This window comes from Lontra canadensis, unplaced genomic scaffold (genome assembly GCF_010015895.1).
Source record: "Lontra canadensis isolate GAN:19392208 unplaced genomic scaffold, GSC_riverotter_1.0 scaffold69, whole genome shotgun sequence".
NCBI classification, from domain to species: Eukaryota; Metazoa; Chordata; class Mammalia; order Carnivora; family Mustelidae; genus Lontra; species Lontra canadensis.
Genome location: NW_022631063.1, coordinates 7,603,981 through 7,616,922, shown reverse-complemented (window position 1 = coordinate 7,616,922; position 12,942 = coordinate 7,603,981). Strand labels below are relative to the sequence as shown.

The 12,942-nt window shown below is 35.0% G+C and overlaps 1 protein-coding gene across 6 annotated transcripts in view; it reads right to left on the bottom strand.

The window, feature by feature from the left end:
- UBR3 (ubiquitin protein ligase E3 component n-recognin 3) overlaps nucleotides 1–12,942 on the bottom strand; it is a 234,896-nt gene that overhangs the window by 157,508 nt on the left and 64,446 nt on the right. For all 6 annotated transcript variants that reach the window (XM_032880422.1, XM_032880421.1, XM_032880423.1 and 3 more), the window contains exons 9-11: nucleotides 10,795–10,974; nucleotides 10,088–10,221; nucleotides 4,094–4,180 (exon numbers count right to left, since the gene is read on the bottom strand). In XM_032880422.1, coding sequence (XP_032736313.1) covers nucleotides 4,094–4,180; nucleotides 10,088–10,221; nucleotides 10,795–10,974 — 401 coding nt within the window. The remainder of the gene's footprint in view (nucleotides 1–4,093; nucleotides 4,181–10,087; nucleotides 10,222–10,794; nucleotides 10,975–12,942) is intronic.

The window sequence follows — 12,942 nt, the reverse complement described above, 5'->3', positions numbered from 1 at the left end:
ACCAAATCATGTTTATTTGCTTTTCCAAATATCTCTTAATCTACTTCCTTCCCTGTTCCCACACTGCCCCTAACCTTAGCTCAGCCCTCAACATTTAGTGCCTAGATTTCAGTGACACCTCCTGCTTTCTATTCTTACTCTCCATGACACACCTTTGTGCTATCTGCCAAGCCCACAACTCTCCCCATCTTTTCCGAACATCTCTCCCTACTCCATCTCCCAAACACACAGACAGAATGGAGCCTGACAGTCAAGTTTATAATAGTCATATCTAATTGGAATTGGGGCAGAAGATATCTCACACAACCTGAACAATAAGAAATGTTTTTCTCTTAAAAACTTCACGTTGGGGGGCATCTGGGTAGCTCAGTTCATTAAGCAACCGACTCTTGATTTCGGCCCAGGTCATGATCTCAGGGTTGTGAGACCGAGCCCCGTGTCAGGCTCCTGCTTAGTAGGGAGTCCGCTTGAGGATTCTCTCTCCCTCCTGCTCTTCCTCTGCCTCTCCCCCAGCTCATGTGCTCACTCGCTCTTTCTCTCTCAAATAAATAAATCTTTTAAATTTTTATTAAAAAAAAAAAAGTGGATGTTGGATTCAGAGACATCCTCAGAATCTTGAAGTATGTTTGAAATTGTAACATTAAGCAACTTCAGGAAGGTAACATTTCATCACATAGGCAAAGAAGCACAGAAAGCCAATATACAGAGGGGGGAAAAAAATAAGGCAAATAGGGCAAAGAAAGGCCAAAGACAGGAGCTCCTGTTCAGCTTTCTACTCAGTTCCTCAGAAACTGAGACTGCCCTAAGATCCCTCAGATACCCACTTTGTACTCACAAGAAATTAGGCCTCCCCTAAATTAAGCTGCCTCAAGAATGTTTTTTCCTTGCATTCAAAAATACCTTAAGCTATTTAAACCTCCATATGTTCTAGGAGGTGATCTTCCCAAAACATTAATTAAATCTTATACCTCCTCCATTCACAATCTTTTAATGGTTCCCTATAGTTCTAACCCCCTGATAACCTTCTAACCCTTGAGAAGACAACTTACCTCTCCAGCCTCATCTCCTGTCACATAAACTCATGCACCACAGGTAGTATCCCTAACTTACCAACCTTTTGTGCCTCTATGCTGTTCTCTCTGCCTCAAATACTACACATCCCTTCTCCCAATGGATTAACATATCCTTAAGACTTGGCTCAAATGACATTTCCTCTAGGAAACATTTCCTAAATCCCTCAAGCTAAATTAGATACTACACTCTATTCTCCCCCATAGTACCTGGTCACAACTTTACAGGAGCACTGGAATCATGTTAACCATTTACCTGTCTCCCATTTCCTTAAATTAGGGACTGTTTCAGCACCTATCTCCAGTGTTTTTTAAACAGCAAACATTCAATATATTCTACTTCAATAAGTACCTAACATTAAATAAGTATTCTACTTCTCTCTTATCAAAGAACTCCAATCAAACTACCCTGCCACATATTCATAATCATTGCCCTACAAGATATTCATGTATTTGAGGATTCTTAAATGGCCTGCCTTACTGGGAAATTTATTCTATCCCTTGTTTCTAAATCACTGTTTGATTTGTGTTAATTCAGTTCAAAAGATTTATTTAATCTGTGCTAGACTACCCCAATAACTTCTGATATTCACTCACAAGGATGGTAAAAGAAATATTTATCACAAATGTAACAAGCCTCATAGTCAATCCTCATTAGCTAATAATATATCTTCAAATAAACGATGAGATGGATTCAGCAATGCTAAAAAAAGTTAAAAATAAAATAACTTTTGGAAACCTGTTTAAAGGGCACCTGGGTGGCTTAGTCAGTTACATGTCCAACTCTAGGTTTAGGCTGGGGTCATGATCTCCAGGTCACAGGATTGGGCCCCAGGTTGGGCTCCACACTCAGCAGGGAGTCTGCTTGGGTTTCTCTCTCTCCCTCCCCCTCACTCTCCCTCCCCCCGCTACTCATGTGTGTGCACACACTCTCTCTCTCAAATAAATAAATAAAAATAAAATCTTAAGAAAGAAAAACTAAGATCATATAGCTAGTTGGTTTGTGGCAGAGCCACAATTTATACTTGGGTCTGCTTGACTTTATAGCTCTTTCCACTGAAAATAGCCAACAGCACTGAAATACTACCAGACAAGGGGCACCTGGGTGGCTCAGTTGGTTGAGCGTCTAACTCTTGATTTCAGCTCAGGTTGTGATCTCAGGGTCCACAGACTGAGCCCTGCATAGGACTCTGCACTCAGTGGGGAGTCTGCTTATTCCTCTCCCTCTGCTCTTCCCCACCCCCTGTTCTCTCCTTCTCTCTCCCTCTTTTTCTCAAATAAATAAAATCTTAAAAAAAAAAAAAAAGAACAAAGAAAAAGAAATACTACCAGACAAGGAATTAAGAGATGTGGGCTCTAGACTCAGAACTACCAGTAATTTGCTATGCAACTATAGGCAAGTCATTTAATATCTTTGCATCTCCATTGTACATCTACAAAAAGGCAGGGGGGAGAGGGGATAATACCTTCTCTACTTCAAAGGGTTGTTTTGAGGAACAAATATGCCAAAGCACTTTAAGTAACAAAAAACTTTGAAAATACCTTAAAAAACAAACCATACTGTGTAATTCCTTAAGTTCTATGCTTATTTTCTCTTCTATTAAAAATCTCTTTAAATTATTTCCAATATTCAATAAATTCCTAAAATATTTCTATGTGAAAAATAAATCTACTATTTCCTTGAGTTCAGCTGCTCTATATACCATACATGATTCTAACTGTCCTTAACTCCACCCCTGAGCTCAACAATTAATTTCATGTGTGTAACCCTCTGTGTAATGGTGCTTTCCCCTTCCTCAAAGCATTGTTTTAGTGATGCTACCATTTCAACAATACCTCCTAAGTTTCCAATACAAATGAGAGCTGGAATGAGAGAAGTTCCAGTTGAGTGACTAATCCTAGAAAGGGCAAAGGAGTAAAACAGGTTGAAAGTATGGAGGCATAATCTGAATCTAATCATGGGACACACCCAGACTGAGGGGTGTTCTATAGCATAACTGAGCTAGCTGTACTCTTCAAAATAAGAAACTGTCCCAGAAGGAGACTGGAGACATGATGACTAAATGGAACATGGGATTCCGACTAGGATGATTTTGATATAAAGGACAACAATGTACAATTTATAAAACATGAAGGAATTCTAAGGATTGGACAGTAATTATATATTAATGTTAACTTCCTAATTTTTATAATTGTATCTGGTTGTATAAGACAAAGCCCTTGCTTGTAGGAAGTACACACTGAAGTATTTGAGAGTAATGGGCATCAAGTCAAATGGTTCAAGAAAACAAAGTTCTTTGTACTTCACTTCCAAATTTTCAATAAGTTTGTGATTGTATCCAAAAAAATTTTTAAAGAAAGGTGAAGAAAAAGAAAAAAATTCCCCACCCACAAAAAAAAAAAGAGAGAGAGAGACAGACAGACAGCAGGAGTTCCATCTGCCCAGGATTCAGAAATGAGATGGGGGAGTTGGAGTGGTCTGAAACACGGCCCTCCTTATGCATATGGCATACTGTGAACCCACTTTATAAAAGGAACAAAAGGGGCTTCTGAGAGAAAACTTGGGCTATTTACAAGCAAGCCCTTGTTTAATTCATACAGAGTATGTTCTGTGCCAACTCTTCTCGGCTCATTATTAATAACAATCACCTTTGTTCAAGCCCACAGAACACTGACCAATTAATGAAGATGTAACACCCTTTCCATTAAACTCTCCTATCCTATCCACATTTGCACTGTCACTTTAAACCCCTCTAAATGAAACTAATCTTTACTCCTGAGAAATATGGAGACATATACCCTTCATAACAGATAAAGGAATTATAAGCAAGTATGATTAGTACACTTCAGAATCTCATAAATGTCAAAGAACTGATCTTCCACCTCTCCTTTTTTAAACTTAATGGTAATATCCTCATCCGAACTTCTTTGCCTTATCCCATGAAAAGATATTCATTATTTTCAGTTAAATGAGATATAACACTTTTCTTAAGTGCCCTTATATATGTCAAAAATATACATACCTCATCTACAAAGTTAATAGCATCAAACCAGTCTTGAAGAGCTTCAAGGCAGTATCTAACAACATTTCGAGTATACTCTTGAGTTTCCTAAAATAATAAGTTATACAAATTTTACATTATATAAATATGTATATTTTCAACTTCAAATTATATGTAATACATGAAAATTATATATAATGGTAACATAATATATATAAAATCAAAAGACCACATTTGCCATTTTAAGAAATCGTTTCACAAACTAATAGTAACAACCAGAGACAATTAGGAAAATTGAAAAACACAGCATGTTATGTTTTATATAATTTATTCTTGGAAACGGATCAAAGCTGAAATAGTTTTATGTGATGCATATCAAGCTCTATTCGAAGAGATTTCAAAAATATTATAAGTTTCTTAATATTAACTGTTTAATGAGTACAGCATCTTTGGGGATGATGAAAACGTCTTAGAGATGAATGGTGGTGATGGTTGCACAACACAGAGAATGTACTTAATGTCAATGAACTGTACATCTAAAAATGATGAAACTGTGCATTTTACATATTTGCCACAATAAAAAAAAAACAAACCAACAAAGGAGCAGAGAACTTTAAGTACTATGAGCAGCCTGTGAATATCTTAGCTTACTAAAAAGAAAAGTGTGTGCCACTCAAAGGTACTATGAAAGAAAATTAGATATTTTATGAGGAAATTGAGCCACTGAAATTGGAAACTATTAAGTTAAATGGCAAAATAAATCATGATAGCCTCTCTTTAAAAAAAAAATAATAATGGGCAAAGGATCTGAATAGACATTTCTCCAAAGAAGATCTACAAACGGCTAATAAGCACATGAAGAGATGTTCAACATGATCAGTCATTAGGAAAGTGCAAATCAAAGCCACAATAAGCTATTACTTCACATCTATTAGGAAGGCTCTATTTTTTTAAAATGCAAAATAAAAAGTGTTGACAAGATGTGGAGAAACTGGAACCCTCACACATTGCCAGAGGAAATATAAAATGGTACAGCCACTGTGAAGTTAAACACAGAGTTACCATATGACCAAACAAGTCTACTCTCATATACCCAAGAGAATTAAAAATATTTGTTCACACAAAAACTTACATGCTAATGTTCACAGCAGCATTATCCACAGTAACTAAAAAATGGCATTAACCCATGAATGGACAAGTAGAATGTGGTACATCTATGCAATGGATTACTATTCAGCTTTAAAAAGAAATGACACACATCATAACATAGTTGAACCATGAAAACATTATGCTAAGTGAAAGAAGAAAATGGCTATATAATGTATGATTCCACTTATATGAAATGTCTAGATTAGGCAAATTCATAGACACAGCCGGGAGAAAGCAGTTTCCAGGGAATAAGAGCAGACTGGGACTGGGAAGTATAAGGTTTCTTTAGGAGATGGGTGATTGATTAGTGGGGAATTTGTGGTACCAGCTGTACAGCTTTGTGAATATACCATATGACTGAACTAATACTTTAAGATGGTTAAAATATAGAATTTTAGGTTGTATAAATTTGAAATCTATAAAAAAAAGTTTTTAAAAGAAGACACTTTTGGCCTTGATGTATAATAAAAGTGCAGGTCACATCAAAGTCAAGTAGGTTAAAATCTTTATATATATAATTATTCTGTGCTTTAAAGAAAGCTAAGTTTCCCATTGCTGCCTTCTCCTTCATCCTGTTCAGTCTCCTGTCTTGTTCATTATTCTATCATATATATTATCATGCAGGTCCATCTTATGTCCACTACCATCCAGACCAAATATCACTTATCTAGTTTCCTTGCCAAGAGTCTCACCCTGTTTTAATCTATACTATATGAAATTTATCTTTAAAAAATATTATTTTATACATTATGTTTCCTAATTTCTTACTGAAAAAAATTTAATGGCACTTTTAAGTTACCATAAATAATGTGTCATAACCAAACTAAAGTGGCAGATAAGTCACAGGTAAAGAAACATTTAAAACCAAATGTTCTCTTGTCTTATCAAGAGTTTGGGCAAAGGGTAACATAATACCCTTTTGGTACAAATACAAACTGATATGACCCTCCTGTAGAAAAATTTGAAAAGCATGTATCAAGAGCCTTTAAAAAGGTGACCAGTTAATTCCATTCCTAAATATAGTATATTTAATAATCATGTCCAGATCATCTCTCTCCCATCTCCCACCACTAACACACCCATCCAAAAAAATGCAGTGTGCACATTACTAGTTTTATAACCTTTTCAGTCTGTTATACATATGTAAAAATGGACATAAATGGACATAATACTATCTACCTCCTCGTACTGTGAAGGAAGCAAATTAAATAATGTTTGTAAAATGCTCCGTGTCATAGTCTAGCACTATGTGTGACCAGCAGTTACGTGCTCCAAAGGGTCAGGGCCACAGTTACCTAAAGCTGCCACTAGATGGAGATTTTACAGCTTATTTGTTTTGTTAGGAAAGCAAAAATTCGTAGGATTCTGGAAATGTCCATCCCTTTATCCAATCTGTTATCAATATAGTATTAGTTGTTTAACTAGCTCTTTAACATTTTCAAGAACCAAACAGCATTTAGGGCAATCATACAAAGAAAGTAAGCTACCAGGTGAAGTTCTTTTTATTGTTAATCCTTTAGTTTTATATCTTTTAATTAGAGAATAGAAACAACAAAATAGCTGTTTTACTTTAATAGTCTTTCTTCTAGCTTACATTTCTAAAACCCAACAACAGTATTGCTAAAAAGCTCTAGACAATCTTGCTTTTAACAGACAATTACAGCAAAGTGGGAAAGAGCTGAAATCAGATGGATTTGTTTTCAAACTCAGCTTCTACTTAACAGCTGTGTGAACGTGGGCAAGTTATTTAACTTCTGCAGGAAAGAGATGATACTATCCACTTTATAAGAGATACAATGAAGACTAGATTAAGAATATAATACAAAGAATACAGTGTGAAGAACAATGTCTGGCAGAATGTGGGGGCTCATCAAGAGAATGTCGTAATTAGGAACTAAATACTCCCTTAACTGAGAAACTGCTCTCTCAGATTCTCTTAAATGGGGTTGCTTTCCGAATTCTCTTCACTTCTTAGGTTAAGGGAACCATAACACACTGCAATCCTGGCCTTCAAAGCTAAAAATTAAACTACTGCCCAGAAACAATGGGCTCATTATCAGAGATAAACATAAACCCAACTTCATAATCCAAATTCATCTTAAACACAACTGTCAGAATAATCCTCCTAAAATACTGATCTTTTCATATTAACATCATATCAACCTCCCTGATCCATCACTGTCTTTTGTTGGCTTATAGGATACTGTGCTCCTCTAGGTTTTCGCCGCACCCTTATCTCTGATGTTGCAGTGTTAGTTCTTTCTTCAGGGTTCACTTCTCTCCCTACTTGATCTCATCCCACACCCCTGGTGATAAATACCATTTATGTTACCAAGGGTCTAAAATTTATAACCTTAGTCCTGACTTCTCTTTTGAGCACAAGACAAATCAGCCCCCACACTCATTACTCTCAGAGCAAACTGTTATTCTCCTATAGAGCACTTACAAAATGAATCTGTGTGTTTACCTACATAACATCTATCTCCCCCATTAGACTGCCCCATGAAAATAAGAACCATGTCTATCTGGCTTAAGACCAAAACCTAAGCATCTACATAATGTCTAGATAGTGTCTGGCACTGAAGAACAGCATTGAACAAAACTTTTTTTTAGTGAATGAACAAATGAACCTCATATTATATAACAGGGTTTTGTTTTGTTTTGTTTTGTTTTGTTTTGTTTTTATAAATGCTACAGTGGAAATTAAACAAAGTACTGTGAAAGCACATGAAGCATCATAAACCTGACTGAAAGAATTTAATGAGCAGATTACATATCAGCTGAATAGCATTTTTATAGAGCTAACACTAGTGGTTTTTACTCTGGTTAGAATCACTGCCAAGGTCCTTCTGCACTCAAATAAATCAAAATCTCTGAAAATGGGGGTTAGGCACATGTATTCTTAAAGCTTCCTGGAACACTGAAAAAAATTAAAAAATTAAAAATTAAAAAATTTAATTAAACTAAAAAAAGGCTTCCAAAATGATTCTCAAGTAAGAATAAGCAGAAAGAATGAGAGACCATAAGCCAAAAAGGGATTAGTTTGAACAAATGCACAGGTACCAAGAGAGGGATACCACATGTTGAAAAATGGTATTCAATCCAGTGACGACATGCAGAAAGACAGAGGGGTATAAATGGAAGATGAATTATAAGAGACAAGTTAAGGGGCGCCTGGGTGGTTTAGTGGGTTAAAGCCTCTGTCTTCTGCTCAGGTCATGATCCCAGGGTCCTGGGATCAAGCTCTACATCGAACCCCACATGGAGCTCTCTGCTCAACAGGGAGCCTGCTTCCCTTCCTCTCTCTCTGCCTGCCTCTCTGCCTACTTGTGATCTCTGTCAAATAAATAAATAAAATCTTAAAAAAAAAAAAAGAGAGAGAGAGAGAGAGAGACAAGTTAAGGGCAAATGATGGAGGATCTTAAATGTCTCTATAGGAAACACAGATGTTACCCTGTAGACTGATAAGAATTTTAATGATTCTTTAAGCAAAGGAGAAAGATGCACAGAGCTTAGAAAGGTAATTTCAGTACTGGGATAGATCAGAGTAGGAAGAATTTAGAGGCAGGAAAACCAGTTAAATTATCTTAACAACCCAGATTTTAAAAATATAAGGAAATAAAAGACAGGAAAGAAGTGGTAGGGAGGATTTCTGGAGCAGCAGAGAAATTTCATGGTATCTAATAACAGGTTGAATAAAACTGGCACAGCAAGGACAGAAAGTTTCTATATTAGATAACTATATTTTCAGACACCATTAAATGACATAAAGCATATAGTATGGGCCAATGAATTTAATAAGTTAGTTAGTGGCTTGAGAAAATCCATCTACCTATTATGAGATCTACATGAATAACCAGAGCTGCTGGAAATCTGAACCCGGCTAGACTAACAAAGTTGTAAGTCACATGCATTTGGAGAAGAGCTGAAGTCATGAGAGAAAATATAAATCTGATTAAAGGGATTCATATATTTAAAGAACATATGGAGGAGGGCCTCATAATAACCCTGTGAAGGGCAGGCTTCAATGCCCTGTTTCCGTTTTCTTTTGTTTTGCTTTCTCAAAAAAAAGGAGAAAGAAGGAGACTGTCAAATAGTTTTAAGTGAGTTGACCAAGCAACATAAATAGAAAAAGGCAGACCCAAGATAAGGATCCAAGACTTCAAAACATTTCCACTATAAAATCTGGTCCAGCATGCTTATGGATACACGCTGCCAGTTGGTCTTCATGGGATCCATAGAGCAAAAGCTCAGTCAAGTTCTTAGTTTAGTAAGGTCAGGAAATTCCATTTTTCTGGATCATCCAAGGACTCTGGAGATCCATTAAACCACTACTTTAAAAATGCAGAAGTAAAATAAATATTTGTATACAAAGACACAAGTATATCCAATTACAAATGATCATTTTCTTATCCAATTACAAGAATTAATGTTGCTGCTATGCTACTCTTAAGATTCCTTTGGTAGACAACTGGAAGTTGTATGAAATGAGTACTAATTTTGTGCTTAGAATCTTAAAAATGTAAACGTTATTAAGAACTATTCTCACCCCTTAAAGACAAGAAGCAACAGATAACTAACTGATAATGGATAAAATGAAGCAATAAAGATAAACGTGGAGACTTCTAAAGCTCCAAAGACTATTCACAGTAAGGAAAGCCTGCAAGGATCTGACAATATAATGAACTCCAACTTGCCAAAGAATAGTAATTAATGTCTCAGGTCAGTGTTCACAGAGCTGAATTCACAATTAAACATTGCCCATTAATATATATGAGTAAACAAATCAATGTTTTCACAAATCTTTTTCTTAAATCGCTCTTTTAAAGGTAAAGACAGAAATTAACAAAAATATTTTCAACATACCCTAACTTTACAATGGGATAAGAGCCCCCACATTGGCTGTGCACAGGCCTCAAGTTCAGCAGCAAAGGCAGCATAGTAGGTCTGAGACTCAAATTCCACATGCTCATTTAGTTCTCGCTTGTTTAAGTTCATACCTTGCAAAAATTAAAGCAGATATAAACCTTGCCAAATAGAAGCAAGTATTCATATTAAAAATCAAGTAAAATACTTCCTAGTACCAAACACTCAGTGCACACAAATGGCATAAATGACACAATATGTAGAGAAATAAATAAATAATTTGAAGTAAAATAGTCCTTTTAGAAGTTTTTACAAACTAGGTTTTCTTAGAAACACTTTGTGAATTGTCTCTTACATAACATAATTGAGTATGTTAAATAAGAAAGTCAAAACTATTTTAATTGACACTATTTGAAATTTTATGAAAGTGTTATAAATCTTTCTTGAAGAATAAATTAGAAATTTCTAGATTAATGATTTAAAGTGTAGGATTTACAACTCGTTTCCTTTTTAATAATTTGGTATTTTTCATAACTCTGATATATTTTCATGAACAATTGATTAAAGTACTTACAAATATTAATTAAAATGAGATAATTCACATGTAACCTGAATAATGTGCTTTTATCTTTTAATCAGTATATTAGATCGTCTTGCATTAGGCATTTTGTAAACTAAAAAAATTAACAAAAAAGTAAAATTCATACCTTGAAAGAAAGATACAAAGTTCATCCATGTAACTAACAAACCATGGTCCTCCAAAAATCTCTTAGCCACACTTTGATGAGAAAGGATATTAATAAAATCACTGACAAGAGGCCAATAAGTGTTATTCTTCAGTAATGCTTCTCCACAGTTCACTACCACATGTAAACTATTTTCTTCATCTAAAACAGACATACACAGCCCAGTAATAAATAAGTTTTAAAAAAACAAAAACTTTACCAACAATACACATTATATACATTAGAATCAGGGATATCTCAATTCAAACTCCAGCCAGACATATGGTGTGTTACTTAGACTCTGAATCAATTTCCCCATCTATAAAATGAGGGAAAGACACATATCTTAAGGAAATTAAATGAAACATTAACATAACACTAAGCACATCATTAAAATAATTATGACCACATATCTAACATATTACATGATACTGAGCTAGCTATATATTCATAAAACCTTATTATTTTCCTAATTTTAACAATATAATGCAGTATCTTTAGTTCTAATCAATAAAATATTTTATCCCTAGATTAATCTCATTCCATCTTACCAAACAAATCTATATGTGATGTATAATTGCTTTCTTCTACTCAAAAAATATGTAAATGTAACTTTTTAGCAAGTACAGTATTCCAAAAATGAAAGATACACATATAAATAAACTTAAGCCTTTAAAAAAAATCCTCAAAGTTTAATTACATTATTGTGGGTGGGGAAAGATTAGGTATGTACAAATCTTTACTATTAGAAGCTACAGCATATATGCATTAGCTCTCTTAATCTAGTCCAAATTAACTAATTCACTGGACAAATGAGCCCCCATTCCTAATGTAAAACATATTAATACCCATAATATACAGAATGCACAAAGCTAGTAACCTGCTCCCTAGTACATAAGCCAAGATATATGCTTATCCAGAGTCCATTTTTGTTTCTGTTCATGCTAACTGTTCTTCTCATTATAAATTTTAAATTAAAAGTACATAAACTGATGAAATATAAAGACAGGTATGACAAAAACTGGATCATAAGCTTTTGAGAGACAATAAAAGTGTCTAAGAAAATGCTAAAAAATCTTAGAGAAAAATCATAAAAACCTAGAATTTTTGCACTCAGATTGCTTTATACAGATTTTTTGTTTTAACTCCAAAGAAACTGAAACTGGAAATCACAGATGATGCCTTACAGAAGTGATAAGGGAGAACTCCAGACACGGAAACCAAGACTTAAAAATGCTTTGCCCAAAATTAACAGATTAGAGAATGAACAAGCACCTCTGTATTTTAAGTTAAAATGCACTGTTTAATACATGTATAATTTTTTTAATGATAACTCACTTTAACCAACTTTTTCAACTAACCATCTACTGGTGAAACTCATCAGTGGGGGCACTGGGTGGCTCAGTGGGTTAAGCATTGGCCTTCGTCTCAGGCCCTGATCTCAGGGCTTTGCCCTGGGATGGAGCCCCCGCTCAGTGGGGTGTCTGCTTCTCCCTCTCCTTTCACCCCTACGCCCCACTGGTGTGGACTCTCTCTCTTGAGCACAAGAGCTCACTCTCTCACAAACAGTATCTTTTTTAGAAGTTTAAAATATTTTTAAAAATAAAAATAAACTCATCAGTGAAGAGGTCTCTACTGTACTTATTTTCCATACATTAAATTTAGGTTTCAGTCCATGAAATTATTTTACCTAACTCTTAAATTTAATAGTATGTAAGAACAGGATCCACAAAGTTAAGTATGCACTCTTTTAGTGCCTCTCAATAGGAGAGAGAGTGTAACTGAATGAAGAAGTGGAGTTTCTACAAACCACGTACACCTGAGTTAGAAAGCCATCTCTGACTAACAACTGCTGCCACCATGAGTTGGTGGGCAGTTGATGTTAATGGGACAGTGCTCACTGATGATGGAATTTGAAATTTTTTAAACACTGAAAATCACTGTTCTATTTAATTGAAACCAGAAGATGAATAAGCAGGATAAAATAAATCAAAATGACTATTTTCCTGGCACTTCTGTAAATACTACTGTTCTTATGAAAAACACCTTGGACCTTTTGGTAAAATAAAGTGACTAGGACTTCTATTTTTCCCCAACTGAGATTCACTCATCAACAAATATTTATTCAGC